Below are 11669 nucleotides of genomic sequence, written 5' to 3'. Positions count from 1 at the left end.
GAAAACAAATCCATTTCAAATGGATTCTATTGATCAAATATTTACTGAAAGTTCTTTCTAATATTAATATCGGTGCCTGGGTTAATATAATTTGATAAACAATTGAAAAATCTGTGAGTTTAATTCTTGTGTGCTAGTTAGCAGTTACACATACTATATATTTCAGCTTTACTATGGAATTATACGAAGTACGCTTACAAAATACACAAAACGTTAACTGAAGGCATAGGTTAACATTAGCATAGAGCTAGAAGATTATGTAGTAGTAGTTTCTTAAAGATCTACTTTCGGCATTCCGAAACTTAGAGACTCTTGCAAAGTTGTTAAACAAAGATCAATTATATTTGAGATATTAAGGACTAGTAAATATAGGTTATTCAAATACTTTGCAAGAGTCTTAAAAGACATAAATTGTAAATAGAAAACTAATGCATATAATTTGAAGAGATTCTATAACAGGATAGTTTGGACAGATCACAGCTCGCTATGCTCCTTGGGGCTAGGTGGATTTTTCATATAGGCTATGAAATCTTCGCTGTTTCGTCCGCCATTGTAGTCTAGTTTCGTTTTGAGGTAGGAAAAGTATATGAAGGTGGGATAGCCGCGCACATTGTACTTGGCACACAGATTTACATATTTGGTGCAGTCGATGGCAACGAAGGCAACGCGCGGATCGTCCTGCATCGCATTGGCGGCAGCTGTGAATTCCGGCTTTGTGTGCTTACAGTGTCCACACCCTGAAAACCAAGAGAATAATACAAATCCCAACTGCTGCGATTGTGAATTACTTACATGGAGCATAAAACATGACCAGCGCGTGTTTCTTGCGCTTCAGGATCGAGCTGAAAGTTTCTTCGTTTGGAAATATCACCTCCGTGCTGTCCTCTTCATCCTCCCAGCTCTTCTCAGGCGGCGGAGGTGGTGGCGGCTCTTTGGGATCACGCATAAAGTCAACTATTTTGGACGCCTCGCGCACATTTACATCGAATTTGTAGACACCATAGGAAAAGTATTTCACTGTCGGATAGCCCTTGACCTTGTATTTCTCGCCAATGGCAGACTCCTTGGTGGCATCCAGGGCAGCAAGCATGCCTGGCACATTCTTCTCTTTCATCTCAAGAGCTGCCTTTTCGTATTCGGGCTTCATGTTCTTGCAGTGACCACACCAGGGTGCATAGAACATGACCAGCGCCGATTTCTCATCCTTTAGAACCGCCTCAAAGCCCTGCGTTGTCAGATGAACAATCTCGGAGTTTGTATCAGCTGACCACTCAGCTTCCTTCGGTTTGGGCGTTGGTTTCTGATTTGGATTGAGCATGAAGGCCACCAATGCATCCTTGGTGTTCTCGCCCTCGTATGTGAAGCGCATCTTTCCATTCTCGAAGTAAATTAATGTGGGAAACCCTGTGATAAAATTGTAAGCGTCATTAAATTATTTATTGTGGAATCTATTAGTATAATTACCAGTTAAATTGAAGAGCTTGCGCACAGGTGCGTTTTCCTGACGCTCCACATTCATGGCGGCCATTACATATCCACCGTGAGTCTTCAGTTCGGTGGCTGCTTTGCTGTAGTCAGGCTTCATGCGCTTGCAGAATCCGCACCAAGGCACATGGAACATAACCATCATGGGACGGATATCCTTGCGGAGGTGTTTCGTAAATGAAGCTCCGTCATTAAAGTGCAATACATCGGCACCGGCGGGATCCTCTTCCCAGGGCAAATCACCGGTGGGATCGCGCATGAAGGTGATCATGGATTCCACGGTCAGCTGACGATCGTAGTCCTTGTGATACTCGCCGTCCTTGTAGTGACGCAGTACATACGGCTTAGGCGTCACCTTGAGCTTCTTACACAGCTTCTTGCGCTCCTGATTGGAGCAATCCACGTACAGCATTGTTCCTGTGCCGCGTATCCCATCTGCAGCTTCCCGGAACACTTTCAACTCGGCTGCAGCCTCCTTGGGGCTGGATACGTAGAGCGCGAGAACATTGTTCTTGGTGCGCAGCAGCTTCTTATAATCCTTGTAGTCTGCTATGTCTTCCCGCACGGCAGATATTTTCGATTTGGCGGCAACAAGTGCCAGCAGAAAAATCAGCAGTATGAGCTGCATGCCAAATTGCCGGTTTGTCAACATTATACTTTTCCTTTAAACTTAATACGAGTAACTAGCTAATTTAACAATATATTTAAGATGTTTAACTAGTATAATAAGTTCATTTTCTTTTATGTTTTTTTCTTTATAGACCAACAATCTGAAACTTAAAATGCCAATGAAGACGTCAGCGTTAGGTTTGGCGTTGCCATATCACACTAATGTCTGTTGCTTTGGGCACAGTTTAGGTTTATACGTCAGTTGCTAAATATTAACATGTTTTTGATTTGCACCATATTTATAAGCATTTTATGTGCAATGATCGAAAATAAACACTTATCCCTTTTATAAATCTTAAATATGTGTATGGGATTATTATTATGTGAAGTATTTGCTAAACAAGCTCAAGTCGTGCGTCCGCATAAACGTAAACTATGACAAATTGAGTACAAAATGCAGCGCTGTCAAATATACGTGGCCGGTGGCAACACTAGTCCATACTCTGACACATTAACAAGAGGCAGAAGAAGAAGCAGCAGCAAGTTTTTTACAATCTCGCCGCAGTGTATTTTATTTGGATTGACTGTAGTAGGATATTATTGAACACAAATCACTGTCAATCTAAAGATGCCCCTCAAATTGGACATCAAGCGTCGTCTGACGTCGCGCTCGGACCGCGTCAAGTGCGTTGATTTGCATCCGGCCGAGCCTTGGATGTTGTGTGCCCTATACAATGGCCACGTACACATCATGAATTACGAGAACCAGCAATTGGTCAAAGATTTCGAAGTGTGCGATGTGCCAGTGCGCTCCGCGCGCTTCGTGGCACGCAAAAATTGGATAATTACAGGATCGGATGACATGCAAATACGTATCTTCAACTATAACACACTGGAGAAGGTCCATTCCTACGAGGCACACTCTGACTATCTGCGCTGCATCGCCGTGCATCCCACACAGCCCCTGGTGCTAACCAGCAGCGGTATGTTTCGAAATTGTCAATAGTAACAAAAGTCGAACTCACCAATAGATAATATTCCCCAGTCTTCATATACAAAATCATAAACAAACAATTGCTTAACCTCCATTTGGTTAGGTGAACATTCGGTACAGCTGGCATATACAGAACTATTGTAGAGTCGATGCTAAATAATTAGTAAACGTTTTTATCATTATCTGATAAATATCTTTAGCAAATTGTCCACGTAGATTCATATTTATATGCATATCTCATAATTGATTTCATCACCTTGTAGATGATATGCTTATCAAGTTGTGGAACTGGGAGAAGTTGTGGGCCTGTCAGCGCGTCTTTGAGGGCCACACGCACTATGTCATGCAGATCGTGTTCAATCCCAAGGACAATAACACCTTTGCATCTGCATCCTTGGATCGCACCGTTAAGGTGTGGCAGCTGGGCTCGAATTTTGCCAACTTTACGTTGGAGGGCCACGAGAAGGGCGTCAATTGTGTGGACTATTATCATGGCGGAGACAAGCCGTATTTGATTTCGGGCGCCGACGATCGCTTGGTCAAGATCTGGGACTATCAGAACAAGACCTGTGTCCAGACCCTCGAGGGACATGCACAAAACATTTCGGCCGTCTGCTTTCATCCCGAGCTGCCAATCCTGCTGACCGGCTCTGAAGACGGCACCGTCAGGATCTGGCACTCGGGCACCTACCGCCTGGAGACCTGTCTGAACTATGGCTTCGAGCGTGTATGGACCATTGCCAGCATGCGTGGCACGAACAATGTGGCCCTGGGCTATGATGAAGGCTCCATCATCATCAAAGTCGGTCGGGAGGAACCGGCCATGTCCATGGACGTGGTGGGCGGCAAGATCATATGGGCCAAACATTCCGAAATGCAACAGGTTAAGTATGGAAATGCTCAAAGCTGAAAAATAAACTCATTTGTGGCAATTTGCAGGTCAATCTGAAAACAATTGCGGATGGAACCGAGATTAAGGATGGCGAGCGTCTGCCCGTCGCCGTCAAGGACATGGGCGCCTGCGAGATCTATCCGCAGACCATTGCACACAATCCCAACGGCCGCTTTGTGGTCGTCTGCGGTGATGGCGAGTACATCATATATACGTCCATGGCGCTGCGCAACAAAGCTTTTGGCTCGGCCCAGGAGTTCGTTTGGGCGCTGGAGAGCAACGAGTACGCCATTCGCGAGAACAATGGCACTGTGCGTCTGTTCCGCAACTTCAAGGAGCGCAAGAGCTTTACGCCCGAGTACGGCGCCGAGAGCATCTATGGCGGCTACTACTTTGGCGTAAAGACCTCGTCGGGTCTGGCCTTCTACGATTGGGAGTCGCTGCAGCTGGTGCGCCGCATCGAGGTGCAACCACGCAACGTATTCTGGAACGACAGCGGCACTCTTGTTTGCCTGGCAACCGACGACTCCTACTTCATATTGGCCGTAGACACTGCCCAAATCGCCAACGCGCTGGAGACAAAGGAGGGACTGGAGGATGATGGTGTGGAAAGCGCTTTCAATGTGCTCGGTAAGCCAGCAATGAGTGTTACAAGGCTCTCTCCATATATATAACTATTATTGGGTATATAAATATATTTAAATTTTTGATTTTATATTCCAGGCGAAGTATCTGAATCAGTAAAAACTGGCCTCTGGGTTGGCGATTGCTTCATATACACCAATTCCGTGAATCGCATCAACTACTATGTAGGCGGAGAGATTGTGACCATCTCGCATTTGGATCGCACCATGTACTTGCTGGGCTATGTGCCCAAGGACAATCGCTTGTATCTGGGCGATAAGGAACTGAATGTTATTAGCTTCTGCCTGCAGTTGTCCGTCCTGGAGTACCAGACGGCTGTGATGCGACGTGACTTTGAGCGCGCCGATCTGGTGCTGCCCACCATACCAAAGGAGCATCGTACACGCGTGGCCCACTTCCTGGAGAAGCAGGGATTCAAGGAGCAGGCACTGCAGGTCTCCACCGATCCGGACCACAAATTCGACTTGGCTCTGCAAATTGGCGAACTAGAGATTGCCCTAAAGCTAGCGCGCGAGGCAGAAAACTCACAGAAGTGGTCGCAGCTAGCCGACGTGGCCTCGCGCCGGAATAACATGGCCTTGGTAAAGGAGTGCATGCAGAAGGCCAACGACTTTAGTGGCTTGCTGCTGCTCTCGACTGCCTCGGGCGATGCACAGATGCTGGAGGAGGTGGGCGCAACCAGCTCGGCACAAGGCCGCCATAATATTGCATTCCTTTCCGCCTTCCTTCGCTCAGATGTGGAGCGTTGCCTGGAGATTCTCATTGAGACCAATCGCCTACCCGAGGCGGCGTTCTTCGCACGCACCTACTTGCCCAGCCAAATGTCGCGTGTGGTCGAACTCTGGCGCGAGGAGCTGGGCAAGGTGAACGAGAAGGCAGGCCAGTCGCTGGCCGATCCCACGCAGTATACAAATCTCTTTCCGGGCCTGGGCGATGCGCTGCGCGTTGAGCAATTTCTGGCCGAGGAGCGAGCACGCAAAGCGCCAGCCCGTCTAGCTGCACAGTTGCCATTAAATAGCGAGCGCAATCCACTTGAAGAGCTGAATGCGGCAGAGCAGCAAAGCGGCGGCTTGCAACTGGAGAAGGAGAAGCCGCCGTTTGTGCCTGCATCCTTGCCAGCAACAACAGCAGCAGCAGCCAGCACAAAAGCTACCACTGCTTCAGGCAAAGCTGCTGTCGGCGATGATGAGGACGATGATGATGATTTGGATCTGGAGATTGATGGCATTACGTTGGACGACAATATAGATACGACAGATGTAAATCTGGATGATGATTTTCTGAGCGATGATTAGATGCGAGAGCTGTATTTGATAATATGCATTAGAAGTATCGAAAAATTATTGTGTTGATTCAGCAAAACGCTCCAAATATTGCAGAATCAATCACTATAAATTCCACACTTACACCAACACACACACACACATATACAACGCATGCATTCACTTTTGATTTGATTGAACGAATGTTTACCGTGCATTAATTATACAAATTAAATATATATATATATATATGTATAATGTAAAACAATTATGTAGCAACCATTTGAGATAATAATAATAAAAAACCAAATGAAAATTTGAAAATTTGAAATGACGCGCCGGTTTCCCCTATCTTTTGACATTTGGAATTAGGGGTGAACAGCGTTGCCACAGGCCAAGCTGTCAATTTCAATAAATACGGCAACTCAACAGCATCACAAATACATATATACGTAGACATCGTGTGTGCGTCTGGATTTTGCTGTATTTTTTATTTAAGAATGAATTATTAATAAACAATTAATAAATTATTATTAAATAAAAAACAGCACAAAACCATCAACAAACCGTAAGTAGTGGCTCCAGTGAAATTCATGATTGGTTCCGCCAGATGCGGTTTAATTTATTTCGAACATATTGATTTTTTCCAAGCAACGTTGCAATTACTTGCAGATACACAAAGTCTATTAATCACGTTAAATATGGAACCAAACAACTACCATGCCCACGAACACCTCCACCACCACCAGCAGCAGCAGCAACAGCAACAACAGCAACATCAACAACAGCAACAGCATCAACACCAGCAACAGCAGCATCAGCAGCAATTGTACGAACAGCAGATGCATTTGCAACAACTCCATCAGCATCAGCAGCTACAGCAGGAGCAACAACAGCAGCAGATGCCCATGCAAGCGGGCTTTGCGCCGCGTCGTCAATATGACAACATGGGTAACTCGCCTGCTGCCATTGCAGCTGCCTGTTTGTCCAATGGGGCTGCTGGCGGTGGCAGCAATTCGATGGGCAAGCCGGCGGCAATGCAACAGCGTCCGAAAATGAAAAAGGAGAAACAGCTGCAGGTGCTGCATCAGCATCAGCAACAGCAACATCTGTCGGAGCTGAGCGGCACTAGCAGCACCGGTATGCTGCCGACTGAGGAGACGCTGAAGTTTGTTAACGACACGGATGCCAATGGGCTGGCCATGAAGACGCCCGTTAGCATACTGCAGGAGTTGCTAAGTCGGCGCGGCATCACGCCGGGCTACGAGCTGGTCCAGATCGAGGGGGCCATCCACGAGCCAACGTTTCGGTTTCGGGTCTCGTTTAAGGACAAGGACACACCCTTCACAGCCATGGGCGCCGGGCGCTCCAAGAAGGAAGCCAAGCACGCAGCCGCTCGCGCCCTGATTGATAAGCTCATCGGCGTACAGCTCGAGACACAGGGCAATTCAGCAGCCGCAGCAGCAGCCGCTGTTAGTTGCTCTATGGCGGGCAGTGGGGGCGATGGCAATGCCAATCTCTCTGGCAGTGGCGAGTAATTATTTGTTGCAAAATTTGTCAATTTAAATAGTTTTTAATATGCAATTTTCGTTTCTTTGTCATTTTTGGTTTTTCTGTTTCTCATTGCTCGCCCACCCCATCTCTCTCTCTCTCTCCCACTCTATCTATCTGCCTACCCATCTCTATAATAGTGGCGGCGACAAGATTGTGGGTAATCCCATTGGCTGGCTGCAGGAGATGTGCATGCAGCGTCGCTGGCCGCCGCCATCGTATGAGACGGAGACAGAGGTCGGCCTGCCTCACGAGCGACTATTCACGATCGCTTGCACCATACTAAACTACCATGAGGTTGGCAAGGGCAAGAGCAAGAAGATAGCGAAGCGCCTGGCCGCCCACAAGATGTGGACGCGCCTGCAGGAGACGCCCATCGATGCGGCCCAGATCAATGACAGCCTCTGCGGCGAACTGGAGGGCGATGTGAGTAATTTATCGCTTGTAGATCCAACAGAGCAGCCGCAGCAGTCGCAGCTGCCGCCGGTAGACCAGGCAACAAGTGTAGAGCCGAGTCGCTTCTACAAGCGCATCTCACCGGTTTTAAATATAACAGATATTTAGAGCTAATCCCTTTCCGACTGTACTCTCAACAAACTAACTGTATTTCCTGCTATCTGCCGTCTGACAAACCCTAATCTGTTTGCTGAGCTTTAACATTTTTTACTTTGGTTTTTGAATCGTTGTGTTCCGGTGCTTGCTTAAATTGTTAATGTTTGTTACTGTTAAAGTGAACCGGAAACTCTGCAATTAACTCGGCAATTTGTCGATTAGCCAATTAACTTGGGATTATACAATATTATTTAGTTAAGCTGACACATATGTGATTTTATTGTTTGCAAAATTTACTTTAAATTATTCTATTGTCCATAGAGGACTCCAAGTCCGATCTATTATTGGCTGATTTAACAAATAAGTTTTGTATTTTTGTAAAATGCTTTTTTCCCCGATATACGTACATATATATTGTCTCAGTTGAGCTCAAACTAATTTTGGCATGCACTTTTATTTTAATGTTATAGACAAACAGTTGTTTGTTTGTCTGTTTGTTTGTTGTTTGGTCTCTGCGCACACTTTTAATCGATTGTCTACCAATTTAGACACATTTGTGATATGTTTGAAGTCCGACTTGAGTGATATATTTCAAGTCACCATTGGCGAGAGTCTGTGCGTAATTAAATGGAAATGTTGCGCTCTTATTTCCAGGCCCGCATTAACGATCATTTTTATGGTGATTTGAAAGATATCACTGTGCCGACACTGACCACGCTGCACAGCAATAAAGTGTCCCAGTTCCATAAGACATTGAAAAATGCGACGGGCAAAAAACTGCTTAAATTACAGGTAAATCAATGAGTGGCCCAGATCATACGACACACGACACACGCGCCGCTTCAATGGAAGTCGAGCTCCCACAATGCATTTACCTCGATCATAAATACGATTCTATTTTGTTTATTTTTGGTTTGTTGTTTCATTTTGTTATTTTTTTGCTTGCAGAAGACTTGCCTGAAGAGCTCAAAGATTGACTACATCAAGCTGCTTTCAGATATTGCTGCCGAGAATCAGTTCGAGGTCACCTATGTGGATATTGAGGAGAGGACTTTTAGCAGCCAGTTTCAGTGCCTGGTGCAGTTGTCCACGTTGCCAGTCGGCGTCTGCCATGGCACTGGGTCAACGGCTTCGGAGGCACAGCGACATGCCGCTCAGAATGCCCTGGAATACCTTAAGATAATGACCAAAAAGTAGGCAACAGTAACTGAAATAGCAAAATCTGAACGCACATAACGACAGACGATGATAATGATGATGATGATGATGATGATGATGATGATGATGATGGTGATCATGAAAATTGCATATGTCCTTAGAGTCCCGATCCCGAACACGTCCCCCTATTTTCTGTTAACCATGGTTTAAGGCAACTAGAACATTCAACATTGTATTTAATATTTATTGGTATTGATTGTTTTGAGCTTAGTTCCGATGTGAGTTTATAGCTAATCTGTACTATTCGCAAATCGTAGATATTAAATACCTTGATACGAATATCCACAAGCAACTTGTCGCATTCTCGCCGATTTATATGCGATCAGACCTAACGCTAAGATCAATAAAGTAAGGCAAACACATATTCGCAACTGTTTTTCAGGGAATGTTAATGATGTACCCACTAGCTTACCTATCAATAATGTTGCGATCCTATTTTTAAACGATCAATGACTAATTGATTTACATGAAGATAAAAATGTATATTAGGCTTTTATATATAATTGAGAACTAATTGTGAAATGTTACTTTATGGACATTTAAAGTATAATTAATTTAATAACCATTGTACAAATTAAATCGAAACGTGGAGAGGCGCCAATGAAAAACTTAAACTGTAATAAAAGATGATTCAATAAACTGATAACACAAGCCAGCTGCACGCGTTGAAATGTGCAGCAATAATCACAGTTGGCATTTTATATGAAATTGAAAGTTATTTATTTAAAGTACACAATACTTAAGCTAAACTATTTACTAATTGGCCGTATATGTATATTATTTACATAGTAGCTGCTGCTGCTGCCGCTTCTGCTGCTGCTGCTGGTGCTGCCGTTAACGTTGTCTATTTCTTCTTACGGTCCTGCGTGCACTTGGGACAAAACCATTTGCCCTTCGGCTTCGTGGTAAGACCGACACAGGCAAAGTGGAACCATTCAATGGGACACTGAGAAGAATGATAAATGAATCAAAATTAAAGAATGTTGCAGTCAATTGAATCTGTCATTCACTCACATCTGGATTATCGCAGCCAATCATCTCGCCATAGGATACTTGGTGGCACAGACAATATGTTGGCTCATTGGGATCCACGGGCATGTCCATGACGTCGCTGGGATGCGTGGCGGCCGTGTGGCAAGAATCTTTTTCCGAGTCATCCACATCCACGACTTTCTGTAGGTTGTGGGGAAAATTGAGACGAGTATTAGCAAAGGCTTGTCAAGAGATTGGGCTAGCAAGTGATCATGCAAGGAGGTGAAATGTAAATGAAAGATGCAAAACTAAGCGGTAAATAAAGAAATACACTTTACAGGGATATTGGACGGGGTCAATCCAGTGTCTTTTAACTGTGTAGTTTACCAGGCAAAATAATAACAACAACTAAATAGTTTTGAGGAAAGAGTAACAAACGTAAGGAGACAAAAATGTGCATAATGTTGATGAAGGATGATTTACCTTTTGTGCTGCCCCCTTGCGGGTTTCTTTTTCTTGATTTACCTTGGACTTTTTCTTTTTGCTACCTTGACCAGCACTGCTGCTAGCATTTAGATTAGCCCCGCTGCCGCTGTTCGATTGATTGCCACGCCCAGTTTCCTCATCCGAGGAGGCTGGCCGTTTCTTTTTACCCGTCGCCTTGCCATCTTTGGTCTTCTTACGACCAGCCTCTGAAAATCCCAAATGAATTACCAGATCAAAAAAACACTTTTAAGCGGATTACGTACTCTTGGCAACCACTTCTTCGGATTTGGCGCGTGTTGAGGAGGCCTTCTCTTGGATCTCTCCTTCAAAGCGGGCCAAGTCGTTGTCAAGTCTTCGGATTTGTTTGTCCACCAGCTCATAGGTTTGTATGGCTAGCTGCACTTTATCATCGCTGTATTCCTTGGCTTTGCCAAACAGTGCCTTAATGTCCTCCAGACGCTCCTTTCGCTCCTCCTCGCTCATTGGCCCGTTCTCGGCGGATAGCTTGCGCATGAAGTCTTTCGCATGGCTATCGATGCTCTTCATAGCCGTTTGCGCTCGATCGTCCAATTTTCTCATCAACTTGAAGTTCCGTTCTAGCTCGGTGGGCAGCGATTCCAAGCCTGATGGTAAACATGATTTACATCTGCCACAGTACTCTTATTTTATTTCACATTTTTTACATACCGTCTAAATAGTTTTCTAAATATATAGCTGACGACATTTTTGATGTTTCTAGTGTGCAATTTGTATTGTTTTTTCGTCAGTTTCAGTTTACTAACAAAAGTCAAGCGTCTTTTTATGATGAGCCATCAGCTGTTTTGCAAGTGGACGATTCGATTCTTATCGATACAATCGAAAACTATCGCAACCTCATCTAATACAAAACAAAAACATTTGGTAATTATTGCCGGGACACAGAGCATTGGATTTTAAGAGGTTAAAACAAATTAGTAAACAAGCAACCATAATCTACATAATCTTGTATCAATTTTGGTACATT

General features: G+C 44.7%; 4 protein-coding genes across 6 annotated transcripts; 2 read left to right on the top strand and 2 right to left on the bottom strand.

Moving 5' to 3' along the window:
• Window positions 1-118: 118 nt before the first annotated feature.
• LOC108610311 (protein disulfide-isomerase A5) lies at window positions 119-2467 on the bottom strand. Its single transcript, XM_018002328.2, has 3 exons — window positions 1465-2467; window positions 793-1404; window positions 119-737 (listed from the first exon to the last, which is right to left on the bottom strand). The coding sequence occupies exons 1-3, from the start codon at window positions 2135-2137 to the stop codon at window positions 475-477; spliced, it is 1548 nt and encodes a 515-aa protein (XP_017857817.1). The 5' UTR covers window positions 2138-2467; the 3' UTR covers window positions 119-474.
• Window positions 2468-2578: 111 nt separating this feature from the next.
• Window positions 2579-6218, top strand: beta'COP (coatomer subunit beta'). Its single transcript, XM_018002311.2, has 4 exons — window positions 2579-3077; window positions 3352-3971; window positions 4028-4610; window positions 4704-6218. The coding sequence occupies exons 1-4, from the start codon at window positions 2723-2725 to the stop codon at window positions 5918-5920; spliced, it is 2775 nt and encodes a 924-aa protein (XP_017857800.2). The 5' UTR covers window positions 2579-2722; the 3' UTR covers window positions 5921-6218.
• A 79-nt stretch (window positions 6219-6297) lies between these two features.
• On the top strand, window positions 6298-9500 carry loqs (double-stranded RNA-binding domain-containing protein loquacious). 2 transcript variants are annotated; one of them, XM_018002330.2, is made up of 5 exons: window positions 6298-6455; window positions 6560-7421; window positions 7579-7864; window positions 8645-8782; window positions 8939-9500. In XM_018002330.2, exons 2-5 carry the CDS (start codon window positions 6589-6591, stop codon window positions 9185-9187), a joined length of 1506 nt encoding a protein of 501 aa, XP_017857819.1. In that variant the 5' UTR covers window positions 6298-6455; window positions 6560-6588; the 3' UTR covers window positions 9188-9500. The 2 variants fall into 2 exon arrangements, with proteins under 2 accessions (XP_017857819.1, XP_017857821.1); XM_018002332.2 differs by lacking the exon at window positions 8645-8782.
• A 404-nt stretch (window positions 9501-9904) lies between these two features.
• Ing5 (inhibitor of growth protein 5) lies at window positions 9905-11512 on the bottom strand. Of its 2 annotated transcripts, none has more exons than XM_018002336.2 (5): window positions 11354-11512; window positions 10930-11289; window positions 10664-10872; window positions 10223-10381; window positions 9905-10154 (listed from the first exon to the last, which is right to left on the bottom strand). In XM_018002336.2, the coding sequence occupies exons 1-5, from the start codon at window positions 11388-11390 to the stop codon at window positions 10053-10055; spliced, it is 867 nt and encodes a 288-aa protein (XP_017857825.1). In that variant the 5' UTR covers window positions 11391-11512; the 3' UTR covers window positions 9905-10052. The 2 variants fall into 2 exon arrangements, with proteins under 2 accessions (XP_017857825.1, XP_017857826.1); XM_018002337.2 differs by having other exon boundaries at window positions 10706-10872.
• Window positions 11513-11669: the final 157 nt, after the last annotated feature.

Source organism: Drosophila arizonae, chromosome 3, assembly GCF_054131065.1.
Source record: "Drosophila arizonae isolate 15081-1271.41 chromosome 3, UAZ_ARI_1.0, whole genome shotgun sequence".
NCBI classification, from domain to species: Eukaryota; Metazoa; Arthropoda; class Insecta; order Diptera; family Drosophilidae; genus Drosophila; species Drosophila arizonae.
This window is presented reverse-complemented; position numbering and strand designations above follow the sequence as displayed.

Coding starts and splice junctions, on each gene's coding strand:
- LOC108610311 (XM_018002328.2), bottom strand. CDS start 2,137: ATGTTGACAAACCGGCAATTTGGCATGCAGCTCATACTGCTGATTTTT. Junction 1,405..1,464: donor CAAGCTCTTCAATTTAACTG/GTAATTATACTA, acceptor ATTTTATCACAG/GGTTTCCCACATTAATTTAC. Junction 738..792: donor GGTCATGTTTTATGCTCCAT/GTAAGTAATTCA, acceptor CTTGGTTTTCAG/GGTGTGGACACTGTAAGCAC.
- beta'COP (XM_018002311.2), top strand. CDS start 2,723: ATGCCCCTCAAATTGGACATCAAGCGTCGTCTGACGTCGCGCTCGGAC. Junction 3,078..3,351: donor CCTGGTGCTAACCAGCAGCG/GTATGTTTCGAA, acceptor ATCACCTTGTAG/ATGATATGCTTATCAAGTTG. Junction 4,611..4,703: donor AAGCGCTTTCAATGTGCTCG/GTAAGCCAGCAA, acceptor TTTATATTCCAG/GCGAAGTATCTGAATCAGTA.
- loqs (XM_018002330.2), top strand. CDS start 6,589: ATGGAACCAAACAACTACCATGCCCACGAACACCTCCACCACCACCAG. Junction 7,422..7,578: donor AATCTCTCTGGCAGTGGCGA/GTAATTATTTGT, acceptor TCTCTATAATAG/TGGCGGCGACAAGATTGTGG. Junction 8,783..8,938: donor AAAAACTGCTTAAATTACAG/GTAAATCAATGA, acceptor TTTTGCTTGCAG/AAGACTTGCCTGAAGAGCTC.
- Ing5 (XM_018002336.2), bottom strand. CDS start 11,390: ATGTCGTCAGCTATATATTTAGAAAACTATTTAGACG. Junction 10,873..10,929: donor CGAAGAAGTGGTTGCCAAGA/GTACGTAATCCG, acceptor TGGGATTTTCAG/AGGCTGGTCGTAAGAAGACC. Junction 10,155..10,222: donor TTGGCTGCGATAATCCAGAT/GTGAGTGAATGA, acceptor CATTCTTCTCAG/TGTCCCATTGAATGGTTCCA.